Raw genomic sequence first — 14,906 nt, forward strand, 5'->3', positions numbered from 1 at the left:
AAAAAAAAAAAAAAAAAAAAAGATTCTTTGTTGTCCTTTAAAAAGGCAAATCAAGTTAAGAGTTAAATGAGTTTACAAACAAGTGATACTGGGCTCATACTTTTTTCTCTTTGATGTTCAACTATTATTAATCACAAAGTGGCAGAAACCCAAATACACATCCACCTGGCATTTCTTTTGACAGCATCAGAAGAGTAGATGACATATCAGGTTAAAAAAAAAAAAAAGAAAGAAAAGGGGGAGGGGAAGAAAGGAGAGGAAGAAGGAAGAAAGGAAAAGACAAAGTAGACAGAGGTAGACCTAGACTATCACTGGATGTAACTGGACTGGCGGATCATACAAGTGGCCATGCTGAGTTAACAGTATGGGAAGAGTTCTGAGGAACACGTGCACATTAGTCCAAAGGAAAGGTCTCCCCCCTAGAGCTTTACTGGGTATTTACCAATAACCTGGCTAAGGATGCTGAGAGTACAGAATTGTTAGACGGCAGTTAGTACGTCACTGTGAAGCATAGACTCTGGAATCAGAATGCCTGGGTTTGAACCACAGCCCCACTACTTACTAGTTATGTAACCTGTGCCAATTAAACCTCTCTGAGTCTCAGTTTCCTCATCTACAAAATGGAGATAATTAAATGTAGCACGTAGGGTTGTTGTGAGGTTAAATGAATGTACAAATGTATATATTTAGAATGATGTCTAGCACAGTGAATGTCAGTTAACCTTTCACTACTATTATGATTGATGCTAATTCTGTGTTGAATGTGAATGCTGAACAACTAAATTGATCTAAATAGACACTGGCAGAAAAAGTAGTTGGAATGGAATAAGTACATATTGTCTTGTCCTGTCTTTGGGACTGGTAATTGCAAAAGCAGAGAAAAGGGGAGGTACAGATTAAGAGTAGCCCACCAGGAGTCCTTGATATCTATATTTATACCAGGTGCACTATAACTTAAGTGTTTAGGTTGGCAGAAAAAAGGTAATACAATCTTAGGGTACCTTAAAATAATGACAAATTTAGGATATATCACACTATTTGTATTACTTGGTGGAGAGCAGTTGACATGGGAGAGGTACTCAGAACAAGGACATGAGGAGCCACTGACAAAATGGGATATTTACAGAGACAAGAAGATTCACGAAACACATGCCATCAAATGTGTGAAAGGTCATGTGGAGACAGTTCAAATAGAGAAGACTAAAACTAATGGGTTCAAAAAGAAAAAACTACAGAGTGAATCCAGCTAGCCCCACATAACACACGAAGTGTCCTAACATTAGTTCCCAAGGAAAATGGACAGCTTTAAAGAGGAACAAGTTTCTGCTCCCTGAATAGGACTACTCTTTGTGAACTGGCAGACACTGGGAAGGAACTTTAGGTCAGATGTATTGGGTAAATGCATCATGGGAGCCTTCACACTCAAAGATTACAAGAGAGGCAAGAATGGCAGTATTAATTTATGTTCCATTTGGGGTTCATGAAATCCCACTTACCCATATCAGAGTCACCTCCACCAGAGGAGTTCAACTTACGAAAAATCTCCTGCTTCTTTGATTTAACCATGGGTGATGTGTTTTCAAGCTTGGTGAAGAATGAAGGCAAGTAGCTGATACTCCCTGGTGAGCGGGAATCATTCCTGTTAGGAACACAGTTCAATCTATTATAATCATGTACTTACTGGGAACATTGCAGTGGATGATAAGTCATAGACTGCTTGGAAATTATTGCCTCCCAATCTTACGTTTGTGGTTACAACCTTTAGAAAGACCATGCTACTGTAATCCAGTTAGTATATCATTTAGGGTTATGGTCAAATAACTTTAGTCCTCAAATATGATATCATAAAGTTAAGATTAAAATGGCAAAAACTGAGAATAGAAATTCTTGAGGCAAGAACAAGCAGCAAATGAATACAAAGAGACAGCTTATCATGATGCTTTATGCTTAACGACATTATCATTTTTTCTTTTGAGACAAAGTCTTGCTATGTAGTTCAGACTAGTCTTGAACTCATGGCGATTCTCCTACCTCAGCCTGCTGAATGCTTGGATTGTGGGTGTGTGCCACTGTGCTTGGCAACATGAACTATTTATGATTAACCATTCCAGCAGAATCAAAAAATTAATTCAGTACACCAAAGTTACAACTTATACTTGCCTATAAAGTAGGTAGAGTTCCTACCTAAGCAATTAATTTTTTATAGTCATTTCAAGCCAGTTATCAGGTGAGCTGAGATTAATGCAAAGGATTTTATATTTCACTGGCAGCTTCCAATATTAATGCAGTTAGCTCAAGGCAACCAAAAGTTCTAGCTAGAGCTAAAGCTAGTAATAGAGAATGTATGGAAGGAAAGCAGTTGATAACCAAAGCTGGTCATGTGGATTCAAACAAAAAACATTATCTGCCAAGAAAGAATTAATGTGATAGAAAAACGAGTTAAGACATAGTTCCTGGTCTCAAAACATTGATGTTCTCAAGGGCAATAATGTAAATAATTACATTTAATATTCATTCCCTCTCCAAAACTAAATTTCCTTCTTCATTTCATTCAAGATAGCAATATTTATTTGGTTGCTTAAGAATATAGACAATAAAATAATTATGGCCTGAGGATATAGCTCAGTGGTGCTGTGCCTGCCTGGCAAGTACAAGGTTCTGAACTCGGGGGTGGGAGAGGAGTGATTAAAAAAAAAATTATACATTCTAAGAAATGCAGCGACACTGTGAAGTTAAGACCTTGCTTTAAAACTGCACTCTTCTTGTTCTATCAGCCTGACCGTGGGCCAATCACATTTACCTCAAAGCACTGGGGAGAAACAGAATGCAAAGGAATTCAGAGAACAGAGTACAGCATAAGGGTTAAGTAGTAGGAAATAAAACTGCATAAACCTGGTCCTGAGGGAACCCCAATGCCATACTAGTCACTTAGTGTTGACTTGAAGTGAGTTTGAGACAAACCACTCCGGGGAAATATGGAGAGTGAACAAACAGAGGGGACCAGTGAATGTCATACAGAGATAGATAAAACTATATAAAGCAGATCTGTTTCATGAGCTAGTATAGTACTGGATCAGTCAAGGGGTGACCTTGCAGTCCCTGCAAAACAGGTTTCAGAAAAGATCTAAAAGAACTTAATTTCACGAATAATTGCCTGCTTTGCAAGCATAAGGTCCCGAGTTTGATCCCCAGTACAATAATAATAATGAACAATTTTTCTTTATTTAAATATATTTTTGCTAAAATCCACTAGCATTATTAGTTCACTGAGAAAATGGTCACTGGACTAAATGGTTCCCTGAGAGTCCCATTCTTACACAAAAGAAAAACACAGTGACTGAAAGAAAGTTTCAAGGCACTAAGTAAGCCTAACCCCAAAAGCAAGAGCTATGGCTAGAAGTGCTCTCCTTACCTCTGCTCTGTAGGCTCCACGCCCCTCTGCGACAAGAGCAGCATGCTGTCCTGTTTCTCATGCACAACTGGAACCTGGGGTGGGGAGATGGGCTCGTAGGGCTCTGAAGAGACATGACTCCTCTCTGGAGATTTTCCAGGCCTGCTGTTGTAACATGTAAATTAGATTTTGTTCCACGAGAGCTCACCCTAAACAAACTTAACTCATGACATTCAGGAGGAGCAAAGGCTGCCAATTTCTCTGACAAAAAAAACAAAAAACAAAAAACTTGACTTAGGCACTTGCTATATACCTAGTCATCAAAAATAGTTCCTGCTGCTCTCTCCACAGATGGAGTCACATCACAGTGTGCAAGAAGGATACAGTGGCAGAAGCTCCCCATTCTAAAGCTTCATGTGTAGAATACTTCAACATCAGGCTCCATCTGACCCTTTGGCCAGTGGTGCAGGTGAACCCTCAAGGGTTTCACTGCTTATTTTAACTCATAAGCTACCAGGTCTTTCCTCATTAAGTAATTTCTCTATTAAGAACTTAAGTATTAAAATGACCCATAAGGAGTTTTTTTGTCCAGTGAGCCAACATAGCCTCTAGTTAAACCATTTAAGCAGAAAGGTTCTCTGCAATTTCATGTTTTTCCTGTGGATACCATACTGGTAAGGATAATGTGAGATAAATACTGTTTAGAACCTCTCCCCCTAAACATATGACTTACAGATTACGCACACCAAGCACCACCTAACTTTTAATATCTGCATTAATTACTACTATAGTTAAGCACATTATTTGATTTTTTCCTTTCCAAATCAGTTCCAAGTCTTAATTTTTGGCAGTTGTTTTTAGTTCCCTTGGTATTTACTTCTGAAACTATAATCTTACACTTTTAATGTGTTTTTTTGTTTGTTTTTTGGTACTGGGGATCGAACTCGGAACCTTGTGCTTGTGAGGCAGGCAGCGGAACCACTGAGCTAAGTACCTGGCCCCACACATTTACTTTTTAATTTATCAAACTTGATACAGTATCAATTCTCTTCCATTAAAGATACAAACAATGATTTAACTTCACTACACTTTGCCTATTTCAACCTTTCGTTTATCTGTTGTTAGCCAGTATTCGTGTTGGCTCAATCAAGAGGTGACCCTGCAGCCCCCACAAACAGGTTTTGAGAAAGATCTAGAATGACTTAATTTCAAGAGTAATACAGGCCAGCTCGGCATGGTGGCACACACCTATAATCCCAGCACTTGGGAGGCTGAGGCAGGAGGATCACTGCAAATTTGAGACCAGCCGGTGATTTCCAGGGCAACCTGAACTATATAACTACATAGTGAGACTCTGTCTCAAAAAGGCGGGGGGTACAGACCAGCCATTTAGTTCAGTGGCACTGCACCTGCCTCACAAACACAAGGTCCTGAGTTTGATCCCCCATACCAAGGGGGGAAAAAAGTATACTAACATATGTCAGTTATCTTTTTTTGAAAAGTGAACTGGCACACATGCTGTTTTACTTCTCTTCACTGTCTACCCTCCACGTCCCAATACCTTTCAGCCATTTATATGCAACATAGCATTTACATCCTATTCTAGAACTACAGAAAAACTGTTCTCATAGATTATATGAACAACTTAAACTATAATTCCAGGTAATTTTATTAAAACCAATGAAAGAAATGTAATTCTTCATTCTGATGCACAGGTATAGTGATAATAGAAATTATAAGTGCAAAAGCAAATAGATTCTTTTTCATAAATGCCATCAACTGCTCAAAATATTATGAGGAATCAACAGTGACTGCAAATTGCTTTAATAACTGTAGTTTCTTTTTTTAAAGAGAATAAACAGGTTTCCATCCTGTCCTTAATAGCATCCAGTTTTGCTTCAAAATACCCCTGTATAGGGCACTGTACTATTCTACTTGTGTGTATGTTTGAAATTTTCTGCAATAAACTGTTTTAAAAGTTTCATAAAATATATTATTATTTCTGTTCTTTGCTAACTTTGAGGGGTTTGTATGCAGGCTGGATAATCATTTCTGCTGCAGATTTTTCCTTTTCATGCTCTGAGATGACTTCTACTCCTTTTGTTCATCTACTTCTCTTCTGTGTTATCTAGGTACTTGCCAAAATGTTTGTTCAGTTATTTTATGCTCATTTTTGGCTTTCTTATGAATTAACTCTTTGTGCTATATAACTGTAATTTAACATTTGCAGAAATTTAATCTACCATTCTGAACTAGAAACCCTGCCTCTTCTTTTTTTTTTTGTACTGGGGCTCGAACTTGGGTCCTTGCCCTTGCAAGGCAGGTGGTGGCAGCACTGAGCTAAATTCCCAGCCCTGCCTCTTATTTTCAGTCAAAGCACAGAATATTGGGTTAGAAAATATTCTTTATCAGATACTTCACCCATATAAAATGCCTCTTCTCATGATGCCTATGTGGCCTCACTTTCCTTTATTTAATGTCACCATCCTAAAGGTTTAGTATTGCTGGCCCAAAAGAAACCACTGGAAGATGAACACTGACAGATGATTTACCTTTTGTTTGTGAGACAGGATCTTACTACACTGCCTCAAACTCATGATCATCCTACCTCAGCTTCTCATGCAGCTGGGACTGCAGATATCATATCATGTACCATACCACCCAACTTGAGAGATGAATCTGAAGGAGCACTTAATCATTCCTAAATTACAACCAAAGTACTATGTAACTCACAAATAATACAACCAGTTTTTGAATATGCACTAAAAAGATAGTCCCCAATGCCCAGACAGTGGACATTCTAAGAATATACAGAGGAAAATAATCCCAATTCACTCTTTCCAGGGAACAAACGCAAATTAACTTGTGTAAGAAATTAGTCCCCTATCTTGCAGATTATTTTCCAGCTGTTTTAATGTTTGGCATTTTACATACAGTTCAGAATAAAGACCATACCTTCCCCGGGATTTGTCCACAAGATTTTCTGGAGAGACTCTGGAACCTGGTCTTTGATGGAGGACAGACTGAGATTGTGATTCTGGGCTGTAGCGACTTGATGTTTTAGCCCTGACAGGTGTAGACACCAAAGCTGATGGTGAATTTTGGAATGTAGAAGTAGGAGGCTGTTGGGGAGGCTGCGAGGAAACTTGATTTCTAGCAAAATCTTGTGTGATAATTTGCTGTGAATGAGAAAAGGAATTGATTAAACTCAGTATGTATCCCCATGGTTTTAACTTTGTATATGAAATATGGTTTGTGCATAATCAAAATAATAATAATAAAAAGCTTACACAGATGTGATCAGCAAGTGTGATCAAACGATGGGTCCTGGGCACCTGCCCCATCCCATCTGCCTGTGAAGAAGAGGGCAGCTGCTGTTGTGGAGATGGCGATTCTTGCTGAGGTCGATAGTGATGCAATGACCCTTCATACTGTCTGTTAGGTTCATCTAGGAAAGAACAGACAGCCATTGTACTCCAGAGACACCCCCATCTTTCACTCATCTTTCACTCATCAAAGAGTAAACATAATTCAGAACAACATGTATGAACAATACTGTATGAACAATACTGTATGAATTCTAAATACAGAACGTAATATCAATTCTGAAGCAAACAATATTCACCAATGGAAGTCTGAGGATTAGTAAAATGAATGTAGAGGTAAGCAAAGAAAATTATCAATTATTTTCTGTATCATTCAGCTATAAAAAAATAATAATTAAAAGCTGTTTTTTCATTTGGTTGTGATGGTTCATGCCTGTAATCCCAGCACACTAGGAGTCTGAGGCAGGAGGACTGCCAATTAGAGCTCATCCTGGAGCTTAGGAAGGGCTTTGAGATGTAGTTTAGTACAAAGGCCCTGGGTTGGTCCCCAGTACTGTAAAAACTGCTTTTTGGGGGATGCAGGGGGATATACCTCATAGGAAGAATGCTTGCCTAACATGTGAAATCATAGGTTCAATTCCCAGAGCCAAAAAAAAGTTGCTTTTATTACTGCAATTTTATATATTTTTTTTAAGCAGACTCATAGGATTACCTTAAAAAAAACAAGCTACTTCTTAACATGACAGACAATAAGCAAATGAAAATGAAAACATGTAAACAAAGGCTAAAACAGACATACTTTCTGTTTGATTCGCCTTAACAATTTCCGGCTGGTAGGCCTGTAGTTTTTCCTGGGGCGGTGCAGGTGAGCTGGCAGGACTTATCACCTCAATAGCATCACTAGGTGTTTCATACCTATGAGAAGATACTTCAAGAAAAGAAGTCTTATTTTAAAGTGAATCCATGAAAAGTTTCAAAAGAACTTCTTCAAATGTATTTTCATACTTTAGCTTCTGAGTTATCAGAAATATTCAATGGCATTCACGTTAATGATAAAACTTACAAACACACTGGCATCAGAGGTACCCTGTGTCTTTAATCTCAGTAGGTACAGTGTTTTCTAAAACTGTGGACTCCTAAGGTCTTTATTTAAAAGCCCATAATAAGCAGTGAGATGAGACAAAATAGAGAACAAATTTGTGATATTCTCTTGGGAGCTGGAAAAGAAATCACTATGAAATCACTCATCAGAGAAGATAAACAAATGAAAAAGTAGATCCCAATAGTTGATTGATTTCAATAATTCCAATTTGCAGGGACAATCTGTACAAAAAGTTTGAGGCTATAAACCTGCTTCACTGCCATAATGATTTTAGAGCTATAGGTTATGTAACACTGTACACTGACTTTCTGTTTTGGAGTATTGCTGACAAAAAATTACCCCAAATAATTTTTCTGCCCTGTGAAAATAAACAGAAATAATAGGGAATGGAAGTAAATTCACAGAAAGGGATGATTATCAACCAACAGACATTACTCGCGTGAGAGAAGAACCTCTGTAAGCTGCAGTTCGCAAGAAAACTTGGGGGTGCTATGCAGAGGAGGCATAGGCATCTTTTCGTAGTCCTACCATAGGCTCAGAGCTGGGAACTAGGTACAGGTCTAACCTGCTTAGGAACCTTCAGAATCAAGAGAGAGCTCTTTACATCTACAAGTATACCAAAGAGTCAGAGAAAAGGGTTTATGACCCTGGCTGGACACATACAAAAGATTAGGACAGGCTCTACTACTCTGCTACCACCTCCTGCTCCTCTACTGCCCGACCCTTTTGTCCCCAAACAGGTCAGGGATACTAATTACCTGGGTTCAGAAGAAGAGAAACCTGATAAACAGGATGGAATAATCACTGAGGAACTAGAATAAGACTATAATTTAAGCAATTCATACTAATTTGCAAGTTTTGTTAACAGTGCTCCTAAACCAACATCCTAAATCTGCTGACAATAATATTCTGTCAACAGAAAGTCTGATACTGGTCTGTGTTCACATTGCTCTTGAAGACATGGACAAAGTGAAGCAATGTGCTTTTCCCATGGTGAGAAAGGCTCTCCAGAGTCAAACTGGAAACCATCTATATAACTGTTGATAGCCTTTGGACTTGACATAACTTACTGTCCAGTGATAAAAAATGGCAACTGTATGGGCCGGGGATTTAGCTCAGTGGTTTGGTGGCCTGCCTTGCAAGGGCAAAGAAAAAAAAAAGGCAACTGTATATAAAAACATGAACACTCAGAAAAGAACAGTAATTTTTATTTTCAGACCTGCTGAAAAATCAGGTTCCTAGAGCAAGGTTTGGTTTATCATGCAAACTGAAAAATACGTGTTTTAATCTGGTGATTTGGCAACCTACCTGCTACCTCATTCGATAAGCCCAGGTGAGGTTACCATGTGTGCTGGTGTCTCCACTACAAAACACCTAATCATACAATTAACCTATTCCTTAGGCAGCAATTTTCTGCATGTTGAATACCCTATTTTAGTGTAGATTTTCCAAATCCCAAGTTAAAAGGAAATCTCTTCTACATTATACACTAAATTGCTTCCTTCTAACTCTCAGCACTGGGAAGATATGGACCAAATAAGTTACAATTCTACAAGTAGATATTTGGAGATAAGAACTACAAATTGCATACTGATGTAGAAGAAATTATTCTTATCAGGGCCAGGAATTTAGCTCAGTGCATCACGCCTGCCTCACAAGGGCAAGGTCCTGAGTTCAATCCCCTGTACCAAAAAAGGAAAAAAATCACTCTTTTCATTATCTCCACTATTACTCAGTTTCTGTAACGGAGATAACAGAGAAGACTACATAATTAATATTACTTCAAGTACTAATAGCTGCTTGCTTAAATACCTGGAATTTATTTTTCTGGAATTCTATACAGAATTTAGGAAATGGTAAAAAAGACATTTTTATTTATTATTTATTTTTTGGAGACAGAGTCTTGCTATGAGACTCTGCCCTCAAACTCATGGCAATTCTCCTGCCTCAGCCTCTCAAGTGCCTGAATTACAGGGGTGTACTACCACAACCAGCTAAAGAAGACATTTTTAAAGAGGAACTTTTCTAGCATTTTAGTGGGAGATTTATGAATTTTTACTTGTATAGCACATATCACCATGACTAATCAGACTGGGTCAAAATCCAAAAAGGTGCAAAGTAAATACCAATTACCAATAATAAGGTTGCCTTCCTTTTTAATAATCTAGAAATTTTAGAAATTTAAAGGATATGAGACTTTGAGGGGTCACCCTAAACAGTGAACCATGTCCTACCAAATATTTCCTGAGAAATTATACCTCAGTAAGGCCAGGCTCAATGGTACATCTTTCATACTTCAAATGCCTAAATATGTGAAAATGCTCTGCTTATATCTAAACACATTACACCTTTGGTTCTATAAAAGATGTAGCTTTCTTGTGGAAAATACATCAATAAGCTTATACTTAGCAAACAAGATATTTAAATCACCTTTTAGAAAATACATTTTTGCACTAATAAACCAAAAAACTTCCTCTTACATTTAATGTCAAGCATTAGAATTGCTTTATACCATAGAATTGTGCTTTACCTAAAGAATAAAGTAATTCTTTACTTAGATATCACATTGTGAAACTCAGATTGAGATACATACAGCTACTAGATGAGTCTGAACTTTGAGAGCCACGTTCCCTTGCATCCTTGTCCGAGGCAATTTGCCGGGTGATGATCACGTCTATGAAGTTAGCTGCAGTAATGGTAGTCTTCCCTCGAGTTCTTAGCTCTTCCTCATATCTGGATTTTGGAGGAGGCCCTTTATCTTTCCCAGCCTCAGAATACACTACTGAAGCATGAGACTGGGGCTTGCCACTTGGAAAGGCTGAAGAAGTGTACAGACACTGAACAGATCTCTTCTCCACCTCCAGGCTTTTCTGCTCTAGCTGCTGTTGGTCACTAACTGCTGCTGACCTGCTTCTCAAATTTTCTTCTAACCTGGCAGCTTCATGCTTACTCTCTTTTGTTTTGGAAACATCCATCTGTGGTGCAGAAGCTGCAGCATCCACAAGAGCAGCGAGGGCATCCGCAGCAGTGTTGTAACGGGAAGCTGGCAGGCCTTGGCTTATTGAAGGGCCCCCAGCAGGGAGTGGCCTGTAAATAAAACCAAATCACAGCTCTAGTGAAGGGAAGATCATTTACTGGGGCTGGGGTGGAGAGATGAAAGGATAAATTGAAGAACAAAAAAGATTAGTGGATAGAAAATTATGACTGTGTTAAATATTGCAGTCACACTTCAAAACAAAACATACAGTACATGTAAGAAACTGGTAGTTTTGGGGGGCTCAAAACACTTAAGAACCAGGTGTGGTGGTACACATCTGTACTCCCTGCCCTCATGAGGCTGAGGCAAGAGGATTGCCAGGAGTTTGAGACCATCCTGAGCTACATAGTGAGTCTCAAAAACAAACAAACAAAAACAAAGTATACAAAACACTGACATGATTCGCAGCTGAGCAGTTGGATCCAAAGGTGTGATTACACTGGTTCCATTGGTTCCCTGGAAAACACTGGGCCTCTGTTGCAACATTGCCTCCTGAGTTCTTACTGAAGGGGAAGGGGAGCGAACATATCCATGACTGCCAGGTCGGCCAGGCTGTTCTGTGCCTAAGGGAACAACAAAAAAGTTTTAAGGAAGAAAGATAAAGAAATAAAGAAGTAGCCAGAGATAAAAGGCAGCAACATTTATGGGCTGGTAATTTCCTAATATTCCTAAATAGGGAAAAAAATAAATAAATAAAACAAGAAACTTGACATTTTTTCTGGCCTTTCTAGAAAAATGTTTTCTAAGTTTTCATAAATATGCAATAAAAGGGCCAGGGCAGTGGCACCACACCTGCCTGGCAAGCTCAAGGTCCTGTGTTCAATTCCCAGTTGGTGGGGAGGGGTTCAATAAAACCTACTAGTAACTTGCAAAATCAATTATTTACTGTCTCTTCCCTTTTTGTGATTAGTCCCAATCTTGATTACAGAGAGAAACAAAAATAGCACCAACAATGAAGAACTTTGTTCACTTAATTTTAGCTCTCCCATAAGAGAGAGCTTGAACTTGATCAGAAGTCCTTTAGTCAGAGGCCTTGAACTTTCATATTCTCTCCTCACTTTGTTTTCTACCTCTAATTCTGTGCCCTCGTGCCAACTTTCAACCTTGTTCTTTGCCCTCATAAAAACAATTTCAGCACATACTCTTATTCTCAAAGTATCATTTTAGCCAGGTTCTTCAGCAATTTTCTTCCTTCTGATCACTTATATCAGTTTATGTATTTTTGTAGGATATAATCCTTGAAGTACAAATACTAATCAAATAGCATTTAAATTTGTATCTCTAAAAAAACCCAGTATATTTACCAATTAACATGACTACTACTAATGTGACTATGTCTATTCAGCTGCTACAACAAAAAATTTCTTAGTCTTTTAAAATATCTAATGAAGGGCCGGGGATTTAGCTCAGCGGTTCAGTGGCCTGCCTTGCAAGTGCAAGGACCCGAGTTCAATCCCTGGTACCAAAAAAAAAAAAAAAATCTAATGAAGAAAAAGGTATTTTATTGTCTTTACAAGTCTGCATTTCGTACACCAGTGGAGGAAACATTTTAAAAATCCACCAGGTATGAGTCATTTGTATGCAGCTTTCTTTGATTAAATTATCTTCATTTTTTAAATATGATACACATGGACTCTTATGGTGTTAACTCACAATTGAAGTATTTCCTACTGTCAAATACCTAGTGATTTTTATTTTCTATACATAAAAGGTTATACCTAAACATGTCTACCCTTTGCAATCATTGAAGTGTTTACGATAACTTGTCAAGAATAATAAAGAACAGGGGCAGGGGATTTTGCTCAGTGGTTCCACCGCCTGCCTCACAAGTGCAAGGACCTGAGTTCAATCCCCGGTACCAAAAAGAAAAAAAAAAAACAAAAAAAAAAACAGATCAAATATGTAACTAGTTTTTGGGCTCCTTACATTTTTGCCATACAGATTAATTTCAAAGGGTTGTTTGCATAAAAACAGGAATGGGACACTCTCCTGTCACTGCCTCCAATTTTGTACCTACCACTGCAAACCTCTCTACTTCCTTTTGCCTCCGCCTACATTCTGGAAACTTCTGGGACTACCTTACTCCTCTTTTCACACTCTTGCCCTTGGAAATCTCACTCAAGCCAGAGTTTCAACTTTTTTGAATCAGTCAGCATCTCCAAGCTCTTTTTTCCTGAGTGCCAGATCAGTGAATCTGACAATATGAAGAAAGCAAATGGTCTGGTTTAATTAAACGTGTGTGTATGTGTGAGGGGGTGACACAAGTAACAGATGGCCCAAATATGTCAGATTAAGTTAATCCAACATAAAAATCATTATGCCTTTGCTTGCACAAATTGTGCTTTTTATTTTTCCTGCTCTATCTTGATTTCATACCAATCATTTCCACCTCATTTCCCATACACAGCTGTTGTTAAATGTCTTCATATTCTTCCCAGAAGTTCCTTTCTGGTCACTATCAGAATGTTTTTAAGCTGCCATTAGCATGCATATGAACTACTGAGAGTTTCATTGGCCTCTTGGTACCAGCCCATGCCCACTTGTCACTGTTGTGTAAATGGCCTTCTGATAATGTCTGAGAATGCCAGTACTTCATTATAATTCAAGACGCCCCCAAACCTTCTACCCATACTTTCCATTCCCTCTTGAAACTGGAGTTCAGATACACTTTCCCAGCCAAAGCTTTTGCTCAAACACTTCTTTCAGCTTTGACAGCCGTGTGTCCAGGATCTCCAGGGACAATCAAAATAACATCTTAATCACGGAAAGCTCTTCTTTTTTTTGGTACCAGGGATCGAACTTGGGTCCTCATGCTTGCAAGGCAGGTGGCAGCACCACTGAGTTAAATGCCCAGCCCCGAAAGGTCTTTTTTCTAAAATTCATCTCTCTCATCCCAACCTCTATAGCACTTACACCTGCATTTTACTTGAGGCCTGTAATAACTTGTCATCTTGGAATTGCTGTTTAGCCCACAGCATCAAGCACAATGTTCCACCACACTAGATTACCAAGACCTGTCTCTAGGAGGTAAGAGCTGTCTCTCACTGACCTGGACGCAAGTAGAGGTCAGAGGAAGCCACAGCAATCCGCTCCCGCTCCCGCTCCTTCTCCCGCTCCCGTTCACGCTCCCTCTCACGCTCTCTCTCCCTCTCTGCGCTTGCAGCTGCTGCAAGATGTGTTGAGTGCCCTGTAAAATACATGAATTTGCAAATTAAAGATAAAATATCAACCTATCAGGTATAATTTTAAAAATTCATGTGAAGTTTTTTCCAAAAAGTTCCAAATTTGGAATGTAGGAAGTTTAAGACTTTTGGGTAACAACTGGAACACTACATAATCTTTTAGGGTTTCAGTTATCTAGTCACAACTAGAACATAGGAACTACTGAAAATGTTAAGTGAAAAATAGAACACCAAACGGGACAAACTGCCCAAAACACCTTCAAAGTTTATGTTGTAAAATTCTAAGCAAGTTGGTCCTATTAGCAACGTGTAGGACTGCAGCATCTTACCTGGAGACATAGAAGCAGAGTTGTATGGCCTGGGAGGAAAGGTAATCTGTGTACCAGGAATATAAGTGATTCTGTCCATGGGAGGAGTGCTTGTTCCTCCTGGATGAGGCACCAAAATTGCTGGAGGCATATTGGTTAGGTCAATAATTCCTATTCAAAAGACAAATATACTTTATGTTAAGTTTTACTCTAAAAGTACAGAATTATACACAGCTTGTGGGTCTTGTCCATCTGTACATACCCAACGATTATTTGTATATGGTATAAATAAAAATATCTAAGGTCATCATTACTTTTTGAGACTGTCTTGAATCAAGAGAAGGAAATCAGACATTGTGCTCCACATCACTAACCTCAAGATATAGTAGGTTAAAGACAGCAAACTCTAAAACATGGATTTCACATATATGGCACAATGATTTACTTTAGTTATTTCAGTGTCCACAAAACACCTTCTCTCAGTACACTACTTTGTTGCTTTCAAGGGCTAAAGTCTGTGATAAGAAGTATACAGCCTTCTTTTCTTTCCTTCCATCATC

At 38.6% G+C, this 14,906-nt stretch overlaps 2 protein-coding genes across 15 annotated transcripts in view; one reads left to right on the top strand and one right to left on the bottom strand.

The window, feature by feature from the left end:
• Positions 1–4,352, top strand: part of Ttc19 (tetratricopeptide repeat domain 19) — a 37,008-nt gene extending 32,656 nt beyond the window's left edge. The window contains exon 11 of the transcript XR_004516932.1: positions 3,743–4,352. The gene's annotated coding sequence lies outside the window, so the exon portion shown is untranslated. The remainder of the gene's footprint in view (positions 1–3,742) is intronic.
• Ncor1 (nuclear receptor corepressor 1) overlaps positions 1–14,906 on the bottom strand; it is a 154,183-nt gene that overhangs the window by 9,134 nt on the left and 130,143 nt on the right. For 9 of the 14 annotated variants that reach the window (XM_010611539.3, XM_019205696.2, XM_019205699.2 and 6 more), the window contains 9 exons: positions 14,368–14,517; positions 13,906–14,043; positions 11,254–11,419; positions 10,413–10,906; positions 7,517–7,645; positions 6,682–6,839; positions 6,347–6,570; positions 3,413–3,556; positions 1,497–1,639 (listed from right to left, as the gene is read on the bottom strand). In XM_010611539.3, the coding sequence (XP_010609841.1) occupies positions 1,497–1,639; positions 3,413–3,556; positions 6,347–6,570; positions 6,682–6,839; positions 7,517–7,645; positions 10,413–10,906; positions 11,254–11,419; positions 13,906–14,043; positions 14,368–14,517 (1,746 nt within the window). The remainder of the gene's footprint in view (positions 1–1,496; positions 1,640–3,412; positions 3,557–6,346; positions 6,571–6,681; positions 6,840–7,516; positions 7,646–10,412; positions 10,907–11,253; positions 11,420–13,905; positions 14,044–14,367; positions 14,518–14,906) is intronic. The other 5 variants (XM_019205709.2, XM_019205710.2, XM_033762761.1 and 2 more) reach the window with 3 other exon arrangements.

Source organism: Fukomys damarensis, unplaced genomic scaffold, assembly GCF_012274545.1.
Source record: "Fukomys damarensis isolate Sample0158 unplaced genomic scaffold, DMR_v1.0_HiC HiC_scaffold_13, whole genome shotgun sequence".
NCBI lineage: Eukaryota > Metazoa > Chordata > Mammalia > Rodentia > Bathyergidae > Fukomys > Fukomys damarensis.